Raw genomic sequence first — 17,576 nt, 5'->3', positions numbered from 1 at the left:
CAACATCCAGGTACCATCTGGATGCTCTTGTTCCTAACTCCTCATGGGACCCACTGTCTTCCCTGAAGGTGGGGTTTGGGGCCTTGTCTGTTTCATAGGATGGGATGGGTGACATGGTTCTGGATTTGCAGGTCAATGACCACTGGGCTCCTAACCAAATCCATGGCTTGATAGTGGCTTTTTGTTCTGCCCTACCTCCACCTGGTGGTTTGTGTAGAAACTGCTTCTAATTTAAGCACTCCACTATTACAGCTGTATCCTTGGGCTACAGGATTCTCCTCCCCTCCCCAATTATGTAAGATCCAATGTCAGGGATGGGGGAAGAAAAATAAAATAGAATCCTGGATGGCATTCAGACTAGAGAAGTACTGGGGAGAGTCATGAAGTGCTTCTTGATTCTTCATACCCTTTATCTTTTAGTGTCTGCAGCAATCCTTAGCCTATCTCGTTCTATGGCCACACTGATATCTCTGGTATTCATGAAAACCATTGCTCTGGGCTCTATTCTCTCTCATTCTCCTCTCCTCTGCACCCTAACCCCCAAGCCTCAAATCAAACCCATGCTAGCTGGATCAGAAGACAGGTTTTTGAGGCCTTTCACCCTCTCTCAAACACTAGTACACACACACACATTCACTGCCTGACCCATCAGCAGCCTGACACCCTCAAACAGCCAGGAAAGGGCTCTGCAAGTGTCTCTTCCCACTCTGGCTAGGCTGCCTGACCCCAGAAATGGGGAAGAAAAAGGTCTGGGTATGGTCCTGCCACTGCAAACAATTCAGCACTACTGTGTCCAGGCAGTACAGCTGACATGCAGGAGGACAGGGGTGTATCGGTTAACTCTACACAGGCTTTTGCAGAGCACTGAGGATTGAGAGGAGCCCAGGACACCCCCATTTGCTTTCCCCAATCCTTGTAAGTAAGGCCCCACCCCTCCCACAGGGGGGAGACTGCTAGTCACCAGGGAAGAGAAGAAATAGAAGAAAGAGACATACTGGAGAAGTTGACCATTGCGAACTGCTGACACCTGTCCCCGGTGTATCCCACAGGACACCTACCAAAAGAAAGAAAACCAGAAAGAGAGAGCCAGGATAGCAAGACACAGGCATTGTAACACCCCGGCACAGGCTCCTGCCAATGCCAGCTGGGTTCCTTGCCACCGTTACCATTTGTACTGGCCTTGCCACTCTGCCCCTTACCTGTAGCCCTGACCTTTAAACCCAAGAATTAGGCCAAAAATGAAAAACAAAGCAAAACAAAACAAAACAAAAAGAACTAACAAACCAAAATACGAAAAAGAAAAGAGAAACAAAACAAAACAGCCAAAGATCAAAACAACCAACACCCCTGGCCCTATGCCCTACATTGGGGGGACTGCACCCGGAAGCTTTCTAAGGAGCAGGGACTTGTGTTTGTATCTTCAAACATACTTTGCTTAGGATCTGGCATGTACAATCGCAAAGGCAGTTTCTCCAAACATCTCTGTCCGAAGAATCCGTTTGGACATCTGGAGAAGGAAAAGGGGAAAAATCACAGAACAAACTGGCATCATCCGCGAGGCTAAGGTTAGAAATCAAAGTGCACAGTGATGAATGAGAAAAACCAAGTCAGGCACTTGGGGTCACACTTGTAGCTGAAGGGGCTGGAGTTGGGGCTGGGTGGAGGGCTCTGGAATCTCCTTACAAACGCTCTAATTGATGTGGCTCCATGGGTGCTGGGGCAGGTGGGGTGGGGCAGGGAGGAGGATGAGTTAGGGAAGTCAGGTGGGGGAAGATGGGGTGGGGGTCACTGACTAATTGTCCTACTGGTTCTCGAGCTTGAAGGACCTGCCTCATAACTGCCTGGGACCCCAGGAGCCAGAACTGTAGCTGCAGGTGCCAGGCAGTTAGCCTTATGTGAGATACCAAGTTCTGGAGTCACTGCAGGTCCTGCTGATTCTCCCCTGGGCCCTCAGCAAGTTTCCTCCTCCATGAAACAGCTCTTGGGAAAACTCAAAGTAGAACTCTGTCAGGCTGTTCCCACACTATGTGTGTCTGACAAAAGGGACCTAGGAGGTGTTTCATCTGTTCTCAAAGAGGGTTCTGTTGCCAAATCAGTTTGTGAAATTCATTCCCAGAGCAATCTACATTAGCATAGGAAGAAAGGGTTTTGAAAAGCTTTGTGGGAGAAAATAGCCAAACTATCTGGCATGTTCCAAAGTTATTTGGTCATGGAAGGCATTTTTTAGAGGAACCCTTGTAGAACAGCTTGGAGAAGGCTGCCCTAGAGCAATAGATGTGAGGAAAGCTAAGTAGGGAAAGGGGAGGCTGGAGAGGAGGTGGAATTACCAGCGTCCCAAAGCTGCCTTTCTGACATCAGATGAGGAGGAGGTTAGAGTTAGGCTCGCTGGGGCCCATGGAAGCCAGCTTTGGCCTGCCTGCACATTCTGGGTCCTGTGCTTCCATTGCAGCCTGGCTCTACCCCGCATCTCCCTCTTGCATCTTGCCGTCTCTGAAGCGCTGAAACAATCCCTTTTCCCTGACCTTATCCTACTTCTAAGGTACATATACTTCCTTCTCTCTGGATGCCACCTCTCTCCTCAAGCAAATCTTCATTTGGAGATTTCTGGGAGGACAATTACTTAGGGAGATGCTTACAAATGAGGCTGGACTGACCATTTCCCTATGTCTCCCTGCTCAGAGATGGGTCTATGTTGCCCTTCCCTGTTCTCCCTTAGAAGCTAGGGAAACCCACCAATAAGGAACCCATTAGTAACAGGCTACCATGAGACATTAGCCAGCCTGGACTTCCTCTAAGAAAGTCTCTAGGGATTATAGTGGGCAGTGGTCACTGGGGCTGTGATAAATATCTATGAAAACCCCTGGTCTCTCATCTGTAGGATTGGGGAATGAGAGTTGACTTGTAAACAGAAAGCTGGAATTTCCCTGTCTTCCTGTCCTTAGGCATCTCCCTGAGGGGGGAGAAGGAAGCTGGGCATTACAATGGTGGAGTGTTGGTGTGCCTGGCCAGTGGAGGTGGGGAGGGCTGGGAAGTATATGGGGAAAGTGGTGGGAGTATGCAACAGTGATGTGTGCTCAGCCTGTTGAATAGGGTGGTGTGGAGGAGAAACATCTCCTCATGCCTCCTTCCCTGATCCCTGGCCCTTGCCCCTAGTCCCTAGTCAGCTCAGTCTAGGAAGATGGAGGTAGTGGATGAGGCTCCCCTACCAACTCTAGCCAGGCTAGGCTTTTCTTCCTCAGTTCCTGGATCCTGATGTGGGGGATAAGGACTAGAGGGGTAGAAGTGATTTTCTTCTAAATAGAAACACCTTTGGGGATCGAGGCTAAATACCCACCCAGGAAGTTGTCAAAACAACTCATAGATTCCACAGAGGAACAGGAAAGGGATAGGTTTGACTGTGTCCATTGTCTGCCACTAGCCTGGCTCTTGGAGTCAGGGAAAGCAGTGGGGCATTTATGTGTGTGTGTGTGTGTGTGTGTGTATATATATATATATATATATATGTATATATATATATATAGTGTGTGTGTGTGTGTGTGTGTGTGTGTGTGTATGTGTGTGTGTCAGAGAAAGAATGGGGGAGTGAAGGGGCAGGAGGGGACAAAGGGGAAATTAGTCCCATTGCTGGCAAGCAGGGCTGCTGTCCCATGCCTCTTGGACATCAGTGACAACAAAATACATCCCTGTGTACCTGATCTATACCAGCCTGGACTAGCCTGACTACCTGTTCCTCCTTCATGGACACTGAATTGCACAACCCCAGGTGGTGCTGTTGACATGGTCCCCAGCACAAATGCACTCCATGGAATTGTGTAACATTCTAGTGTCACCCTAGTGTCTGGGAGAGAGTGCTCCTTCTGGGGAATGAGGCCTGATAGCCAAGGCTGTTCTTTGAGGCACTAGCTCCTTCAGGGACTTCTGGACTCTCTTGTTCTTTTCTCTAGTTGGCTTCTCTTGGGAAGGTTCTGGGCAAAGGTGGGACCTTCAAGTCTCTCTGACCAGGACCCCGCCCCCCAACTAGGGTAGCAGGGGCCAGATGCATCCCTTTATTGATGGAATGGGAGTTTGCACTAGTGTGGGTGGGTGCCTGGTGATTCCACTTAAACAGGGATGACCCTGTGTAGTTCAGGGACATAAGAGTGGGTCAGAAGGAACATTGGGTAGCTCTTCCCACTGTCATCAGCTCTGACTCTGGGAGGGTCTGAACCTGGGGCTGGAGAAGAGCAGGGGCAAGGCAGGGGCAGAGAGGAGAGCCCACGGGCTGCATCTGGGGTGGCAGAGAGGTCAAGAACTCTGCCTCCCCTTTCCCCACCCACCTCCCGGGCCTCAGTTTCTCCTTTTGGTAGCCTGGGGATAATGCCATGTGTGCTGCCCTCACCTGGGGAAGGAGGGATGAGAGATGAGGCTGTTCCCAGGCACTGGAGGGAGCCAGGGTCTTGGAGATGATGAGGACAGGTGGAGATGTGGTGGGGTGAGCAGGCAGATGGGGTGGAATGAGGGGGTCGCCTGAACATGAACGGGAGGGGGAAGCAGAGGGATGGGGGGAATGAGCTGATAGGAGAGGGAGGCATGCCACTGGTATGTGCACAGGGCTGGAGAGTCTTGTTCTGTCATCATCCCCTGAACCAGTCCCCAAGAGTCACGCACCAACCGTGCTCAGCAAACACACGGAGAGAAGAGGAGAAAGCAGCAGAGAGGAAGTGCAGAGGCCCCGTCTGGCCCAGACAGGGGACAGCCACCTTGATTTGGACCCCCATTTTCAAATCCCCCTAAGTTTTCTTTTTTTTTTTTTTAAACAAAATTCAGTATCAGTGACATTGTTGCTTTTGGCACTGAATTCCAGAAAAACAAGAAGGTTACGGAGTGTGCCTGCTTTCCAATACTCTCTGCAGGGCTCTGAACCAATACACAACAACAAGTGTAAGAAAACCAGGAAGGAAAACTGATTTTTATAGAAACTGGAATGAAACTGACCAGTGTAGTTTCATTATCCAAGCTAAGCGGAAATGCAAAAAAATCAAAATAAAAAGTAAACAAACAGCACAAATGGTAAGACGTGAGTTCCATTTCCTAAATTCTTTCCTTTTTATTCCATTCAGGTGTCATCAGGAACCCCAAGAGGCCTGCCCCCCCTTCCCTCCCAGCTTGCCCACCCCCAGAATGGCCTCTGGGCTCTGCCCAGCCCCCTCCCCCCTGCCCTTCTCCAGCACAGCTCCAAGGACTGCCGTCCCAGCCAGGGATGTCCCTCTCCCTTGCAGGCGCACAAGGGGAGCCAGGGAAGTATATACTAGAGCTCTGACTGAGGCTGACCCAGGGGGGCAGAGATAGGCGTGGTGGTGGCTTGGGGTGTCAAGTTCATGTTCCCAACCAGCTGCCCTGGTTGGGAAGGGAAACGGTGACCACCATCTATACAAAGGGTCAGGCTTCTCCATCTGCTCCTCTCAGATGTAGCAGGGCAAGTCTTTGGGCTCTCAGGGGTGCAGCCACGCTGGCAGGTTCCCCAGGTAGCCCACATCTTATCCTTTGCTTCCCCAGACTGAACTCTACCCTGGAGCCCTGGCCTGGGGGTTGGAGGGTTCTGCTTGGTCCTGTCCTGGGCGGGGCCAAACCTTCCCTGTCTGCAGCCAGGACTGACTTCAGTGACAGCATGAATCCTTTCGCGGGTCAGGAGTGCAAGGGGCTAGGGAAGAGGAGTGGTCTGGTGTGGTAGATGCGGAAAGGGAGATGAGGGTTGGGCTGTCCCTGTGAGGCATTCTGGGACCTTTGTGAGTTTTCAGTAGGTCTGTTCCAAAGAGCTCAGAGGATCTGCAAGGCTAAAATGTTCCCCAGTGTCTCTAACGACACGAATGTGGCTGTCTCTTAGAGGTAGGTACAAGGAAGGATGAGGCTGAGGCCAAGCCTAGAACTTCCCTGGAGTACCTACTATTGCTCCTTGGGACTGTCCCCAGAAGTTCGAAGGGGAGGGGAATGACAAAGGGATGGCAGCAGGTGAAGGGTGGGACCGGGGAGGAAGCCAGCAAGGAGGCCAGCTGAAGCCAACACCATAGTCCCACCTGGCAGTGCCACTGAGCTCCTCCATCCTATGAGTGAGTGTGAGGAGGTGTGGGTGCTGGGACCACAAGGGTGGGTATAGAGTTGTTGTTGTTATTTTTCAAAAGTCCTGGCTCCTTTCCGGGCTTACATTCCTAGAAAGGCCAAATCAGGGTTGAGGGTGAAGATCTGGCTTGGACAGTTCGAGGCAGAAGAGCCTGAGAATGTAACTTAGTCTGCCAGGAGGTCAACCCTCACTCTCTGAATCACCATTGATACTTTGGTGGCCTTTGCCCAGATGCCATGGGAATGGGGCAGCTTTGGCACCTTGTTTGAGCCTGAGTCTTCAGATGTTTTGAAAAACAAGTTATTCACTAGGCCCCCTCCCCTCTCCTTTCCAAGATCTGGCCAGAGCCTGTGTTGCCCTCAGCGAGTTCCCATCATCTTTCTTATTCATGCACACAGGGAATCTGTCCAGAAGACCCACTGGGCCTGAACACACCCTCCGTGGTTGCTCCTGACTGCTGCAGTACAGGACGTAGGGGCTTCTGAGCTCCTTGGAGTTCCTGCTGGGGCTACCCTGACCTCCTCCACTGGACCACAGTCAGATCAGTGACCTTGCTGGAGTCCCGTCACCCCATAGGTAGAGACTGGGGCTAAAAGGGCACAGGCAACACCAAGGGTATTCTTGGTTATTGGGGTTCTGCAGAGCAGGGGAAGAACCAGTTCTTAGGTCAGCACTGGGTTCTGTAAAGACCTCTCTTCTTCCTTCTACACTACCAGATGAGTGGGACCCTTGGGTGCCAAGGACTCTGAAGCCTGCACCCTGATTGAGCTTGCCACACTAGTCACTACTGGGGAAGATGCAGCTGGGACATGTCCTCCCAGAACACACTGGGAGAGTTGCTGAGAGAGGGGGAAGGAGGAAGAGAAAGACAAGGTAGCAGGGCTGGGGAGGAAGGGGGAAACAGAGAGAGAGAGAGACAGAGAGAGAGAGGAAGGGAGAAAGTGCCCAGTGTCTTAGACTGGCATCCCCACCTAGTGAAAAGTGAACAACAGGAGATGGTGTGGTAGGGGCTTAGGAAACTGGGTCTATGGGAGCCCTCATACCCCTTAGAGATTACATCTTCTTAGAGTCTAGAAAGGACTAGAAAGTGGGGTGACTCCTCCTGTCTATGCCCCTTGGGACCCCTTCCCGGTGGCTTGAAGCCCACTTTCCTAGAGCCCTCCACTTTTGCCCCCGAATCTCCTCCCCTGCTCTTTTGGGCCCATGCCCACTCCCAGTGGTCACTTACTTGCAGGAGAGCTGGTTGATGCCCTCGATGTAGTAGCACACACCTCCATTCACACAATAGGACTTCGCTGTCTCGTTGCACTTCCGGGCGTGTCCCGACCACGACGACAGAGTGGTGCTCACTGGAGTTATGAGAGACATGGGCTAGTGACTCACTGAGACCACCCTTAGGCCCCAGGAATCACCTCATTTATGCTGCATCTCAGCACTGCATGGTCACTGGAGTCTGTTGGAATGCCTAGGGAGGGAAGGTCTAAGGGATACCTCTTGGTTGGTAACAAGGTAAATGGGAAACTCTCATGAGCTCTGATCATTTTCCCAACATGACCCTGTGGCAGCCATGCTCCAAGAAAGCCTCCAAAGACTACAGAGGTTTTCACTTTTTTAGAAGAGGTGAAAAGAGTAGAAATTCTTCCTTTGTTGGGGCAAGGGCACTTCAACCCCCAACCACTGTCTCCACGGGGACAGGGAGCTATTGATATTCAGTATGGAAAATGGTGCTCTTCCAGCTCTCAGGTTGTCATGGTGGAATAGGGGGTGGTCAGATGGAAGTGGGGAGTCAAGGACAATGTCATTTTCTGAGATCTAGAGAGATATGGGGAAACTAGCTTCCATTCTCTTCCCCCTTCCAGGGCTGGGCTGGAATGCAACGAAGGACTAATCCCTGTCTCTAGAAGCATCTACTCCTTCATACCCCACACCACACAACAACCTCCTTGATAGCAGCTGCATTTGGAGGGAGCCTCCAGGCTCTGGACAGCCCAGCTATACTATAAATCATGGACTTTAGGCTAATGAGGAGGAGATGTGACTGGGAGAAAGATGGAGCAGGGGAAGCAGTGGTGTAAAAATTGGGTAAGAGAAAGATTGGGCTCTCAGGCTGCTAACCCAGACTAAATATCTGATTGACAAGTCTTGTCTGAAAAATGAAAATGAAGAAAGTGAAAGTTCTGCTCCCTTATCAAGGGACAGTGTCCAAAAAGCTGACTTCAAATGAAAAGTCTTGCTGGGAATGTCGGTTTTCTTCTATAAGGTAATGCTCTACACTGGATATCACATTATGCTGCCAAAAAGGAGTTCCTGCTCCCCGCCTGCACTCTGGGGCTAAGAGGGCCTCTCATTTCTGCCCAGCTCTGGTCCTCTGATGGAAGCGGCCCAGCCCACCTTGGCTGGCCTAATCTGCTCAGGGACGTCAGTCTCCATTGCTCCCCTCAGTAATGGGGAGGAGGTGAGAGGAGGAGGAAGGAGCAGGCAGGCGCTTGGCGCTTTCAGTGTTTAGACATGTAGGGAGACAGATGGAGCGCGGGGGACTGGGAGTGTACACACAGCACTGCCTCTGTATATGTCTGAGGAACTTGCTGATAAAATCCAGCAGGCAGGGCCAGCTCCCACCCTCCCCTCTACCCCATGCCTGCTGCTGAGCTGGCATCTTGAGCCCCACCCTTGCTGAGGTCTTCTCCAAGGCTCTACCACAAACCCAGCTGGGACCCACATGCTGGCCAGAGCAAAGAGGCTTTGCACTGGTGTCTGCCCCCATCCTGGGTCAGTGAGACCCAGGAAACTAAGAAAGGGACAGAAAAGAGAAATGATTGGGGTGACTATATCGACAAGTTACGGAGTCCCAATCCTGGGCAGATTCTAAAGGTTGTCCTGCCCTTTAGTTACGTAGCAAAAGAAAGTGAGGCAAGAGAATGGCAAAGTGCCCGTCCAGAGTCACAGTGTGGGCCATGACAAAGCCTCAGGCTCCTGGTCCCCTGCTTGTGCATTTTTTCCAAATACACAGTCCCTTGTGAAAGAACACGTCAGCGTCAAGGCTTGACGTGAGCAAATGAATGCTAACACGATGTGGACCGCAGCCCGGGGCATCCTGTAGGCCTTAGCTAAGCCAGAGGAATCTTGGCTTGGCCCTAGTCGACCCAGCATGGCACTTCTCTGCAGTAACGGCTGCAGAGGTCGCCTGCTGCTGGGATCTTGTTGTTATCCCACCCAGGTTGACTGAACATTGGACAGCTGTGAAGATGCTAGGGTGGTAGGGACCACAGTTGCATACTTGGGCTTGTCACACATTTGTCTCTGTGGGCTTGAGGCCTTGGGATGCAGAGGACAACTGAAGAGAGATGGAGGTTGCCAAGCTGTGGTGTACTAGGCCTGGGATGCCAATGCCACCTCATCACTGGGGTGAGACTGATTCCAGAAAGGCCGAAAGGGAGGACAGTGGGAGAGCTAGTCACAGAAGGTGTCAAGGAGTAGTGGTCACGGCCTTCCCATGTCTTCTATTGTGGCAAAGCCTTCCCAAGTCACTGTAGCCCAATGCACTAGTGGTGAAGCCACACTGCAGGGAGGAGTGTCACACGCTGGGGTCATCACACTGGCCTGGCACATGTAGGTAACATGTCGGCATGCCCTTGTGTTTCTACACTATTCTCCCCTGTTTGGAGAGGCAAAGGGGGTACAGGGATTCTAAAGGGGAGGGCACTTGCTCCCTTGGACCCTCCGCTTGGATGACTCCCAGCTCCCCCAAACTCAACATGTCTAAAACTGGCTCCCAGTTATCCTCTCCAGCCTTCTTCTCCAGCCTTACATATAACCAAGTGGCATGCATCAAGGTCCTTGAGAGCATCTTTTAAAAAAATTATTATTATTGTTTTTGGTTTTTTGAGGTAGGTCTCACTCTAGCTCAGATTGATCTGGAATTCACTGTAGTCTCAGGGTGGCTTTGAACTCATGGCGATCCTCCTAACTCTGCCTCCCAAGTGCTAGGATGAAAGGCATGCACCACCATACCCGGCTTAAAATGCACATATATATATTTGCTTTTTTTTTTTTTTTTGAGGTAGGGTCTTACTTTAGCCCACGCTGACCTGGAATTCACTATGTAGTTTCAGGGTGGCCTCAAACTCACGGTGGTCCTCCTACCTCTGCCTCCCAAGTGGGATTAAAGGCATGCCACCATACCCGGCTCTTTATATTTTTAAGATTTTATTTTTATTTAGTTATTTGAGAGAGAGATAGAAAGAGGAAGAGGAGGGGGGGGAGAGAGAGAATGGGCACACCAGGGTCTCTAGCCACTGTAAATAAATGCCAGACACATGTGCCACCTTTTGCATCTGGCTTACATGGGTCCTGGGGAATCAAAGCTGGGTTCTTTGGCTTTGCAGGCAAGTAGTTTAATCATTACGCCATTTCTTCAGCCCTTAATATTTATTTATTTATTTATTTATTTATTTATTTATTTATTTATTGGGGGGGGCAAGAGAAAGAGGCAGATAGAAAGAATGGGTGCACCAGGGCCTCTGGCCACTGCCAAGGAACTCCAGACCCATGTGCCACCTTGTGCATCAGGTTACATGGGTACTGGGGAATTGAACCTGAGTCCTTAGGCTTCACAGGCAGGTGCCTTAACCACTAAGTAATCTCTCCAGCCCCAGGAGGTCATCTTTTCTTTCTTCTTTATTCTCTACCACCATCCCTTCAAGAGGCTTATCCAGACCCTCCTATTCCCTCCTCTGGCCTAGGCCACCATCACTTCTTCCTTGGGTGACCTCAGCAGCTCTTTACTGATCTTCCTGCCTCCCACTTGCCTTCACTCTGACCTTTCTGTCTGGAAGCTGCCACAGCGGTCTTTAAATTGCATAAATTAGGTCGATCGTTTCCATGATCAAAGCTCTCCAATGGCTTTCCTTTGCACTCAGAGAATAAAGTCCCTAACTCCTTGTCAGGTCTGATCTGGGCCTCAGCACCTCTTCCCGTCATCTCTAATCCTGCCCTTTCATCATGTTCTCACCACACTGATCTCAGCCCAGCTTCTCTAACAAGGCAGGTACCTTCCTGCCTGGACATTGCAAACTTCAGTGCCCCTGGGCAGTCCCCGCTAGCTTCTCACGCTGGCCAGGCTCGTCCCATCATCTTTCCTTCACTGCATACCCTTCTGCCTGTCGTATTTATTCTAAGGCAATGAAGGGCTCACGTGACTTATCAGTAGCTCTTCCACTAGAACACTAGCTTGTTAGGTCATCAGCCGCATCTCTGCCATGTACACTGAATCCCAATTTCTAGACGAGTGCTTGACAGATAACAGGTGGTTAACACATGTTTATGGAATGAATGGGTAAATCTGAATTTTTAGGAAGAAGTGTCTTCTATGGCTACCCTGGGGGCTAGTCTGGTGTACCTGGTTGATGGTGCTGTCTTTCCTGTAGAACACTGTCTGCTGTTATATGTAAACATCCCTGGAGGTCATTAGGGACATGAAATCAAAACCACAAAGAGATGCCACCTCACACCCACTAGGATGGCTCGAGTGCAAAAGATAGATATTGATAAGTGGTGGTGAGGAAGTAGAGACATAGGAAGCCTTTTGGCAATGTAAACTGGTGTAGTTGCTTAGGAGACTGGTCTGGTAGTTCACAAACAAACAATCAAACCAAATCACAACAAAAAACCTGAATTACCATATGCCCTAGGAATTCTACTCGTGGGTATATCCCCATGATTGAAAACCCATGTGCATGTACAAAACCTTGAACATGAATGTCCACAACAGAACTATGTATAACAGCCATATGGAAACGATCCAAATGCTTCAATGTGTTAAGATAAAATGTAGTACACTCACATGCTGGATTACTGCTTAGTCATAAAAAGAAGGAAGTACTTATTCATGGTACACCAATGAACCTTACAACATGTTAAGGCCACCTATTGTATTTATATGAAATGTCTACTACAAGTTAATTCATAAGGGCAAAAAGTAAGATCAATGGTCAGGGGCTGGAGGGAGAAGTGGAAGTGGGGAATGGTTGCTAATGAGTATGAGACTTCTCTTGGAGGTGATGAAAATGTCTGGATTAGTGGTGATGGTTATATAACATGGTGACAATACTGAAAACCACTGAATCATACTTTAAAGGGCAAATTTTATGATATGTAAATTATATCTAAAGCAACTTAATTTAAACAATGTCCAGAAGGGAGGAACTCAGGAAGCAGTTGTCATCAGTGCTTGGTGTGAACTGATCCAGGTCTTGCAGAGGAAGATGGACCAGGAGTGAAGCTGAGCGCTGACCCTGAGGAGGAGCCGTCTTGGCTGCTCTGGCCAGAGCTGCCTTCTTCCCTTGCTGTGGGCAAACCTCTGCTTCTCCTCTGGGTCCAGGTCCACTGTCTCTACCTACCCAGGATCTGGGCTCGCCTGAGTGCCGGACCCCTCTTTCTTGGGCTCACTTGTTTAACTTTGCCCTCTGTCAGTTGGGAATGGCACATATTTTTAGGTCTAGATTTTTAGCATCTTGCCATTTGGAGGGCTTTGTTAGGGACCAAGGAGTTGAGGGCAGGGTCAAGCTGAATATGGCTTGCAGATCATATGAGCAGATGTGTTCAACAGCTTCCTTTCTAAAGCTCCGGGAAGGGGATGGCCCAGAGACCTCTCCAGGACTCCTGTGATCCTGTGGCATCCAGGACTTCCTGTCCTGTGCTTGGTATCCAGGCACATTCCTGAGATCCCTTTCACCTGGTACAGATAGCTGGTTTCTCTGAGGAAGAAGCTGATTTGTTACAAGTTCTACAAACTACTTCGACTGCCTCCTCCTAGGAAATGCAGAAAGGCTAGAAGCCCCTGTTGAGCCTTAGAGCTGTCACTACAAGGAGGGCTCCCTCAGGTCTGAGGCAGGAGCTCCACCCATAGAGAGGTGCATAGCCGTCCAAGAGTGGGGCGATGCCCTTTGACGCCCTACCCCTGTGGCACAGCTCCCCTGGAGCCTGGGCGGGCCACACCAACCCACCTTGGAATGAGTCACGGGGGCAGGCACAGGTGCCCAATGCCCGCCCTCCACCCCCTCCTTGGGGTGTGGTTGCTGCAGGTCTCCTGGGTTCTGCCAGTAAACAAGGAACCCAGACATCTCTGCATGGGAAAATGTCCCCAGTGAGGGCCTTCGGTCTCCTGTGGTGACCCTGTCCACTTCCCCACACCAAGAGTAGACTTGCTTGTTATGGACTGCACTGGGTAGCAGAAGAGAAGTGTACTGTGTACATGTGCATGTGTGCATGATGGTGGGCTACACAGAGGTCAGCCTCTGCCTCAAAGTCAGAATCCCAGAATTTTAGGAGAAGGGGCTTAGAGAGCATGTAGCTCAGCTCCCAGGGGCAGCAGTGGAGCAGCATGCTCAAGGCTGCATGCCACAGAGCTGAGGTTAGACCAAGGCTCTCCACTCTTTCCATCACCTTGCCTTGCTGCTCTCTTGCCAGACTGCTGTGACAAGAGGCACTGAAGCCTGTGGGTAGCCAGAACCCCAGCTCTGTACTCAGTGGCTGGCACAAAGGCTGTTTTGTAAGGTGATTGAGCCTGGCATGCTATAGGAGTGGTACATGGGCTGGAGCTGCAGTTTGCCAGGGACGAGTTAGGCTCTTGGCTCTGCACAGCAGAGGACACGGCTATGGTGCTCTGTGTGGTGGCATCCCCGTCTCTCTGCTGCATGTTGTGGTCCCACAGAGCCAGTATTCAGGGTGCTCTGCCTCTCAGTAGTCCTCCTGGACACAGACAAACCTGGCAAAGGTGGCACCCTACCTGAGCACAGTGACAGGGCCAGGTGGGCACATGACCTTGGCAGGGCCAATTAGAGCCCATCCTCATGGTGGAGGGGGTAGGCTGGGGTGATGAAAACTGGAACAGGGATGGAGAGATGGCTTAATGGTTAAGGTGCTGCCTGTGAAGCCTAAGGACCCATGTTTAACTCTCCAGATCCCACATGAGCCAGATGCAGAAAAGTGAGGCAAGTGCAAGGTTGCACATGCCCACTAGGTGGTGCAAGCGTCTGGATTTCAGTGGCTGAGGCCCTGGAATGCCAAAATAAAATAAAATAAATAAAAATAAATAAATAAAGACTAGAACTGTCTGTGGTAGGGCCTCCTCTTCCTACTCCACTCCTTTAACACTGCTGTTTCACAGTAGGCAAGCAGGAGGTGAGCCCATAGTGGCAATCGGTACTCTGGCCCAGCCTCAGTTATATCCAGCCAGCATGAGTTCTGTACTTCCTAGTTTTATAAGCCAATAAATGAATTCTGTGAAGTAGATTTGAAGTGAGTTCTTGACAGTTCTAACCAAGAAAGTCTTTACTAATAAAGCAGGAAACCCCATATCCAATGGATCAAGGACCATGTGCCCATGATGACAGAGGTGGCAGGTGCTAGATGGCTGGTGTATCCCACTTTCCCAGGTTTGGGACAGCTTGGGTGCAGTGAGATCCCAGGTACCTTCTGTTATCAGGTCAGGACATGGTGGGGTGGGGGGAGGAGGGATGGTGTAGGAAAGACCTTGGAATTATTTTAAGTTCTTTTTTTTTTTTTCCAGTTTTGGGGATGGAAGTTTGGGTCTTGCACATGCTAGGCAAGTGCTCTACCACTGAGCTACGTCCTAGGTTGTTATTTTAATATAACATTTACCTACTGTGAGCCAGACATTGTGCTAGGCCCTGAGGCCAGACTGGAAAACAAGCTAGACATATCTCATGGAGCTCCTTGGATAAGTCTGCCAACGACTCTAACATTGCATAGTTCTAACTGTTTGACTTTGGGTAAAATAATCAACTTTTCTGAGCTTCTCATTCCCTATCAAATATATCCTGAGCCCGAGGAAGGCTTTTTGAAAAAATGTGGAGTCTGACTTAGTGAACAGCAGTTATGATGATGACTCTCAGGGAGTCCCTGTCCTCCTCACTCCCCTGGGACTCCTCTGCCAGGATGGTCAAATCCATGCAGCAAATTCGGCAAGAGTATGGGAATTGAGGAATGGTCAAAGGCTAGAATTTGAGAGATGCCATCAGATCATGGTAGGTCAAGAGGCAGTCCAGGACTAGGGTCTGAGCTTGGAGTAACCCTGCAGTGGACTATTGGTCAGGGAGGGTTATCTGGGACAAAGAGTCAGGCTAGGGCAAAGGATGAGAGGGCATTTCAGGATGGAAAGATCTTTGGAGTCAGATGGGTAAGGACAAGTCCTTGTCCTGAGGTGGGGCATGGTTGGATGATAGCATTTCAAAAGGCCACTGCTCTCTGCATGTGAGTAGGGTGAAGCCCAAGCCACAGCTGCTCTTGAGGTGGGGATGAAATGAAGAGGATAGGTGTGAGAAAGATCCAGAAAGCAGACAGTCTGGAGCATGGAGACATATGGCATGGCAGCCCAAGGAGCTTGGGGCTGGGGTCTGGGGTGTCCCTCATCCGTACAGGGCTGACAGGGTCTGTGTTGGCTTTCGGCCAGGAGTCACAGCGGGAATGCTGCAGGCTCTCCTGTAGACAATGCCGAGCCTGGGGCGCACCGCAAGGCTGGTGGAGGTGCAGGCTGGCGGCAGGATGCAGGGTCAGATTCTGCGATAGCAGCAGCACTGAGTGAGCTGTGAAAAACAGCAAGCCCTACATGGCATGCTCAGCCTGTGCAAGCCATCTGCACTGCTGGGTTTAGAGTTTGCCTGGGCACAGGCGGCTCTGTCAGGGAGGATAGGTGACTTCTTGTCAAAGCAAAGTTAGTGCCCCCCACCTCAGGATGGCCCAGCAGGAAGGTGCCCCTTGCTCTGATATGGATCAACCACTACAGAGGCCAGAAGCCAAGATGTGCCTTGGAAGTTTGCCAGGAGGGAGGAGGGCCACTGGGTCATGCCTGCCATCCCTGAGCAGAAGCTGTTACATGGGCCCCAGGTACCCACCCCGGGGCCTGTGCTCAGGTGCTTGCAAGGCAGCAGGCAATAGGCAGGCAGGCAGCTTGCACACGCCCCAGGCCTGTCTCTCCCCCAGGCCTGCTCCTGGCAGCCCAGCCTCCCATAATTGCCTTCTAAAAATATCCTTCCCTCTACCCCCACCTCTTGATTTCAAAATATTTAGCTTTCAGGGTATTTAAAATGAGAGCTGGCGGCTCTTCCAGACCCAGATAACAAAGCTAAACATTTATGCTTCGACTGCATTTCTCTGAATCGGCTGAGATCCTGGGCCTGATAGGGCAGCAGCCGAAGGGAGGGGAGTCAAGTGCAAGATGGATCATGTGCCGACCTTCTGAGGGCTAGGGGGCAACCAGTGCCCTCTGCTAATGCTCACCCCCACCAGGACCCTTCCCTTTCTTGAGGGGCCACCTACCGCTGTTGACGTGGAGCCGGCCTCGCACGGTGTCCTTCCCTAGGATGTTCTCGGCCTCACAGACATACTCCCCAGCATCCTCCACCTTCACCTTGTTGAACTGCAGTCGTGAGTTCTTTCTGGTTAGGGAGGGAAAAGCAGGAGAGAGGCATGAGCCAGGGCTGTCCCCGCAACACAGGGGTCACGGGGCGGGGTCACCTCGCACCTCAGTGGTTGTGTGGGTTGGATGGGAAGAAGGTTCCCTCATACCAGCCTTTTCTGAGGTGCAGATGGAGCACTGGACCCTGTGGCTGGGGTGCGGGGGAGAGGCCTGGATCCTCAGGACAACACAGGGTGTGCCTAGCAGCTGCACACATGTTCTTTTTTTTTGTTTTACTTTATGCATTTGGAGCTTTATATGGCTACTGAGAAATCGAACCCAGGCTGGTAGGCTTTGCAAGCAGGCACTTTTTTTTTTCTGAGGTAGGGTCTCACTCTAGCTCAGGCTGACCTGGAATTCACTATGGAGTCTCAGGGTGGCCTCGAACTCATGGCGATCCTCCTACCTCTGCCTCCCGAGTGCTGGGATTAAAGGCATGCACCACCATATCCGGCAGCAGGCACTTTTAACTGCTGAGCCATATCTACAGCCCCCCCCCCCAATATATTTCTAAGCTATGCCAACAGAGGCCTCCTAGCAAGAGCCGAGAGCTGGGTTTGGGCTGCGAGGTTAGTGATTAGACTCATGACCCTGCACCGAGGTGAGGCGGTTTGTGCACACATGTTCTAAATCTGTGAATTCTCCCATCTATTTTCCTAGGGTTTTGTATCTTTGTAACATTTTTCTGGGGGAAGAGAGCCAGGCCCCTTAGGAAGTCACATGGCCACACCTCTCATTCGCAGCTGCCTCAGCCTTCCACAGGAGTCACAGCTCGTCACTGTGGCTGTGTAGGGCTTACTTCCATTGCTGTGGCTTGAAAATGTCCCTCCAAAGTTAGCAGTGATTCCCACTGTGATTGTGCTGGGAGGTGGAGGTCATGACCAGGTTCATGTCCGTCTCACTGGAGTGACACTCCCCTGTCTTCTCAGTCTCTCTTACCAAGGGGGTGTGCTTGAGCTGTTATAAAGCAGCAAGAAGGCCCTCAGAAGCTTGATCTTGGAC

At 50.9% G+C, this 17,576-nt stretch overlaps 1 protein-coding gene across 5 annotated transcripts in view; it reads right to left on the bottom strand.

The window, feature by feature from the left end:
- The window catches only part of Nrg2 (neuregulin 2), a 227,654-nt gene that overhangs the window by 13,520 nt on the left and 196,558 nt on the right, over positions 1-17,576 (bottom strand). For 2 of the 5 annotated variants that reach the window (XM_045132857.1, XM_045132858.1), the window contains exons 3-5: positions 16,436-16,554; positions 7,326-7,446; positions 1,431-1,507 (exon numbers count right to left, since the gene is read on the bottom strand). In XM_045132857.1, the coding sequence (XP_044988792.1) occupies positions 1,431-1,507; positions 7,326-7,446; positions 16,436-16,554 (317 nt within the window). Of the gene's footprint in view, positions 1-995; positions 1,055-1,430; positions 1,508-7,325; positions 7,447-16,435; positions 16,555-17,576 lie in introns of all 5 variants that reach the window. The other 3 variants (XM_045132856.1, XM_045132860.1, XM_045132861.1) reach the window with 2 other exon arrangements.

Source organism: Jaculus jaculus, chromosome 13, assembly GCF_020740685.1.
Source record: "Jaculus jaculus isolate mJacJac1 chromosome 13, mJacJac1.mat.Y.cur, whole genome shotgun sequence".
Classification (NCBI taxonomy): Eukaryota; Metazoa; Chordata; class Mammalia; order Rodentia; family Dipodidae; genus Jaculus; species Jaculus jaculus.
The sequence above is the reverse complement of the archived record's forward strand: the minus strand, read 5'-3'. Positions and strand labels throughout refer to the sequence as shown.